At 61.4% G+C, this 5,103-nt stretch overlaps 1 protein-coding gene across 1 annotated transcript in view; it reads right to left on the reverse strand.

Moving 5' to 3' along the window:
- Positions 1 to 168: 168 nt before the first annotated feature.
- Positions 169 to 5,103, reverse strand: part of FGD2 (FYVE, RhoGEF and PH domain containing 2) — a gene marked incomplete at its 3' end in the record, with an annotated part of 6,848 nt that continues 1,913 nt past the window's right edge. Inside the window, exons 2-12 of the mRNA XM_010161129.1 lie at positions 4,602 to 4,773; positions 3,917 to 4,045; positions 3,274 to 3,422; positions 2,729 to 2,885; positions 2,478 to 2,616; positions 1,856 to 1,914; positions 1,346 to 1,492; positions 877 to 969; positions 489 to 568; positions 382 to 412; positions 169 to 261 (exon numbers count right to left, since the gene is read on the reverse strand). Coding sequence (XP_010159431.1) covers positions 169 to 261; positions 382 to 412; positions 489 to 568; positions 877 to 969; positions 1,346 to 1,492; positions 1,856 to 1,914; positions 2,478 to 2,616; positions 2,729 to 2,885; positions 3,274 to 3,422; positions 3,917 to 4,045; positions 4,602 to 4,773 — 1,249 coding nt within the window. The remainder of the gene's footprint in view (positions 262 to 381; positions 413 to 488; positions 569 to 876; positions 970 to 1,345; positions 1,493 to 1,855; positions 1,915 to 2,477; positions 2,617 to 2,728; positions 2,886 to 3,273; positions 3,423 to 3,916; positions 4,046 to 4,601; positions 4,774 to 5,103) is intronic.

Genomic DNA, 5,103 nt, shown 5'->3' on the forward strand with positions numbered 1-5,103 from the left:
GCCCCCCTGCTGTCACCCCTTCCCCTCCTCAGCCCCTCTCCCCCTCCACAGCCTCCCCCCAGCTTTCTTCAGCTGGAGAAACTGAGGCACAGTGAGGTGGGCTCTCCCTGAGCTTCCATTCGGGGGGTGCTGGAGGCCGACAGGACACAGGGAGGGCAGGAGGGTTACCTTGAGTGCAGGGATGCCCATCTCCAGCCCGCGCACCGCCGTCTTGAAGGTCTCACTCCTCTTCTCCTTCCTGTCAATGGCATCTTGGAAGGCCTAGAGCAGAAGGCAGGGCTGTCGGGGGGCCACCCCTGACACAGGCAGAGGGGATCAGCCCGGTTTGGGACCATCCAGCTGGGGTGAGTGGGATGTGCCACCTCTCCCAGTACTTGGTACCTTCATCCAGGCGCCCATCTCCTCCTCTGACCTGGGTACAAAACGGGAGATGGGTAAGCGTTGTCCCTCCTCCCCGAGGGCTGCAGGACCGTCACCCTTCCCCTTACCTGGCTTGCAGCTCCAGCGTCCGCTGCTTTCCCGAGACCAGGAAGGTGTGAGGGAACTGCGCATCGTTCAGCTCCCGCACCTGAGAGACCAAAGAAAGGATGTGGAGCATCCGAACTGGCACCCAGCACGGAGGGACCGCCCTCAGCGAAAAAACCGATGAGGGGGACTGGGATTTCCCTCGGGCACAAGCCCTTCAGCCCCTCAGATCTCTCACACACAAGTTTTCACTGCCCCGTCGCAGGATCCCAGCATGTCAACCTCTCCCATAAAGTCACCCCTGGCTCCAGCTCCTCCCTCCTGACCGAGGAAGCGCGAACACCCCAGAGTGGGATGCGTTTGGAGGAGCCAGGGTGTGGGGGAAGCAGAAAGACAAGGTGCCCGTCTGACCTTCATGCTGTCCACGTCGATGCGGAGGTGGACCTGGAACTCAGCGCCCACCTGGATGACCCTGGGCACGCAGTACAGCAGCATGTTGTTGAACTGGGTGGGGGGAGGAGAGGGTGGGGTTGGAGCCCAGCACCTGCCTGCTCAGGGCTGGGGGCTTCCGTGGGATTGAGGGTCCTCCACCCCCCCGGGCCGAACTGGTTCTTGGGAAGGATCCAGCCAAAAAAGCGACTTATCCTGCCGCAGCGCTCTCCCACCCTGCGCAGGAGAAGCGCTCCGGGGGCACGGCATCTCCCAAGGGCTGCTGTGCCAGGAGGATCAGCAGGTTCCCACGCAGGGGATCAAACCCCCCAGCTCTGAATTCATCCCCTCTGGGTAGAGACGACCCAGCAACACCCCGGCCAGGCTGTGTTGCCCCTCTCCCCATTTCCATCCTATCCCTGCCCCTTTCCCCGGACATCCCAGCTCCCACCAGGAACAGGTACTTCTCCGACGTGCTGTTGTTGCGGGTGGAGATCTTCTGGATGGGTCCCTCCTTGATCAGCTCGTTGGAGGGATCCACAATGTCGTCCTCGAGGCCCAGCCGCTGATAGACTGCCCAGAGGTTCTGCAGCCGCTCCTGGGGGAGGCAGAGGGACCGGCCTAGGAGGCTGAGCAGCCACAACCTCGTCACCCCTGGGTCCCCTGCACCTCCCGGGCCAGCTGCAGAGTGCTGGGAGAGGTGGCACATCTCTCTCACCCCAGACTAATCTTCGAGACCCGTTCCCAGCCTCGAACAGCCGGTCACATCGCGGCTCATGTCACAGACATGAGTTCCCCAGGCTTGTGAGGAGGGGAGCAGGCACGAAGAGCAGGGTCTGACCCTCTCTGCTGAACACCCACGGTGCTCCTGTCCCATGCAGGCCAGGGCTGTGCTCCAAAGTCACACGGCAATGAGGAAATCTGGCAAACCACCGTGCCACGAGCTGTGACAGGCACTCACCATCTCGGCGATAGCTGCGTTTGAGTGCTTGGCCACCATGAAAATCATCTCCAAGGCCTCTGCAAGGAGAAGAGAATGGGAGGAGAGTTAAACACTTGCTTGGGGAGCTGTGGGAGAAGCCGCCTGGGTGGCTCTCCCCCACGGGGAAGCCACGCGAGCGGTGGCTGCTGCCCTCCCCTGGACACAAGCTGAACGGCCTGGAACGCGGCACAAGCGTCCGGCTCCGGCCCGACTGTGCCGTGTGTGGGGCCGGGTCCCGGGGGGATCCAGGCAGGGGCTCGTTTTTCACCCCACCCCAACAGGTCTGGGTGCTGCTGTGACCCGCAGGGCTCTGAGAGCTCCCCCAGGCACCGCGGGTCTCCCGGGGGATGCTCTGGAGGGACCATCCTTCTCCTGAAACACCCCCCACCTTCCCCACTGACCTCCACAGACCCCGAAAGGGCAGATTATCCCTCTCCCTGCCAGCAAAGGGTCACACCGGGAGGTTTAGCCAAGGACACGGTGCAGCTGGTGAGAGAATCCAGGTATCCTCATGCCCACGTACAACATCAGGGGTTGTTATTTCCCCTACAGACCCACCCTGCCGCTCCTCACAGCGGGAAGCGCCAGACGGAGCCCTTACTCTCTGCATCGTCCCGGTCTGGGGACTCGGGAGGCAGTTTTCGGACATAATCTTTCAGGAGGAGTTCGTAGCGCGGGATCCTCTGCACAGGTTCCAGCATGTGGTGCTGCAGCGTTAGGTTAGCGCAGACCTTCCTCTTCTGGGGAGAGAAACGGTGACCAGGGCAGCTCCCACCCTCCGCTGCTTCTCCCTTAGAGGAGATTTTGGGGAACTTTGCTGCGGTGTCCCCCCACCCTGCTGTGACCCATTACCTGGATGTCAGCAATGAGCTCCTGGAAGGGCGGGGATTTCTCCGACCAGACGGTGATGAGCTCCACGGCCTTGTCGAAGTTCTTCACGTACTCACCGTACATCTTGAGGAACGGCGCAAGCTTCTGGATCACATCTCCGATCCGTGGGGTGCAGCTCCTGAGGGAGGGAACAGCAGATTCCTGCGTCCAGCGGGGCAGAGAGGCAGCGAGGGATAAAGCGACGGGGCAGCTTGCACACGGTGGAGCACGGAGGTTTTTACCACTGCGACCCGCTACATCCCTGTACAACCTCCCGGTCTCCAGAATGGGAATGTCCCCAGCCTGCAGCCATCCTGGGCCGCTCATGCCTGGACACACCTCTAAACCACCCGAGGTGTCACCCCCCCTTTTCAGAAATATGATGTGGGCTGGAGTGTCTTAAGGAAGTGCTTCCCAGCGCAAAGACATTTGGAGCAGAACAGGGAGAGGTCCCTGGTCCTGTTGGGAGACCAAATTCCCCATCGCTCCCCGGTTCTGGCATCCTGCCCTCCCCTCCTGCAGCTCACCAATCCTCCATGCGCTTCTGCAGCTCTGGCAGGAAGAACTTGGCGTGGAACTGGTAGATGGAGGAGATGTTAGAGAAGATCATTTTCACCACCTCCTCTGGGACCATCTTCCCATTTCTGGCTTCTTTCATCAACTCTGTGTAGAATATCTGGAAGAAAGAAGGGATGAGTAAAAAGGGTCAGGAAAAGGCTTGAGGACCCTATTCTCTCTCCGAGCCTGGCACGTTGTCCTGTGCAAATGCCTGTGGAGGAGGGAAATCCCAGGCCCCAAGAAAGAAGCAGGGGTATGGAAGGCTTTGCAGGGACAAAGGTGCTTCTCGGAGGTGGGGGGTGTAGGAAAGGCAAAGGCCAGCCCCATTCTAGGGCCACGAAGACCCAGCGTGGCTCTTATCTCTACAGCTTCATCCTCCCCAAAACCTCCAGGCAACAGTCCCTGCACTGTGCACACCCTGAACTGAGCCCAGCCACTGCCACAGGGTCCAAGTCCAGGCCAAGTACCACTGGAGAACTGGTGAGTGTGGAGCCGTGCCGTGGTCCTGCCTGGTTTGGCAGCGTGGGGTGGCCGAGCTGTGCTGGTGGGGGCAGACGGCAGCAGGGCTATTGCTTCCCAGACTCGCGTGGGCCCCTCTGCTCCCCAGCTCACCTGGTCGAGAAGGTGGAGGCGGTTGACGTAAGCCTGCTCTGTCTCCAGCAGCTCCAGAGCGATTTTCTTTTCCTCTGGCTCCTGCATGGGGAGAAGCAGCTTTCTCCAGCAGCCCGAGGGGATGCAGCTCTGTTCCGCAGCATTCCCAGCCCACTTCAAACTGAACCTTGCTCCGGGTGAGGGCAAAGGAAGGACTTCAACAAAGCACGTGGTAGAAATGAGGGTGAAAACAAAGCACTTGGGGGGCTGGTGGGATGTCTGGCTCATGTCCTCCTAGGTCAACCCTTTCCCTGTGCCTGTTTAGCCCGGAGCAATACAGGGCTAGCAGTCCTGAGGAGTGGGGCAGAGTGGGGTGGGTTAACCCCACGGTCTGCAATTCCACCAGGGCCTCTGAACATATGCCCACAGGAACACGCCTGCAGCCGGCAAAGGGCAGTACAGCCCCGGCGATGCCCTGGGCAGGACCTGCCTGGGCCCGCCTGCACATCGACCCCCACGGCGTAGGTATGTCCGTGCTGGAAGAGACAAGGTCTGCCTGGATCTACCCGATGGGGAATTTGTGCCCAAAGCGCTAGGGAAGGGCAGGGACTTGCTCGTGGCCAGCAGCCACCTCACATCCAACCACGTGACTCTGGGCCTGAGCGTGGGCACTCCCAGCCTCACCTGCGCCACCCCCAGCGCTCACCTGGCTGCCAGGCTCACGGCCTGGGCCCTGCTGCCTCCTCCAGTTGTCCTCACCGATCTTGTGCCGGAACGAACGGAGGCATTTGAAGCTGAGCCCCTGTTGACGCTGCTGCTCCTCCTTCTCTTCCTCCGCTTGCGGCCTGGCAGCCGTCTGGGAGAGGCTCTGGCCTAGGCTGGTGGGGGATGCTGGAAGCTGCTGGGGCTGGTTGGTTGCAGGAGCAGCCTGGCCCTGCGGAGCCTGCTTGTCCCTGCAGGGAAATTTGCCAGCCCTGCTACGGAGGAATTGGTGTGATCAGCTCAGCCGTGCCCCTGGCACAGCGCGGCACAGCCCACCCAGCTCCCAGGCCCTGGTTAAAGCCCCGTCCTCGAGCAAAGGCGAGGAGACGCAGCAGCACCCCAGCGCTGGAGCTGCTCTGCTCCGCTACGACCCTGCTGATACAAAGCGGGCTGTGAAGCCTCTACCATCCTCCAAGGGGGCCAGGATCCAGCCCCGATTCTCCCAG

The sequence above is a fragment of the Eurypyga helias genome, unplaced genomic scaffold (genome assembly GCF_000690775.1).
Source record: "Eurypyga helias isolate BGI_N326 unplaced genomic scaffold, ASM69077v1 scaffold31140, whole genome shotgun sequence".
Lineage (NCBI taxonomy): Eukaryota > Metazoa > Chordata > Aves > Eurypygiformes > Eurypygidae > Eurypyga > Eurypyga helias.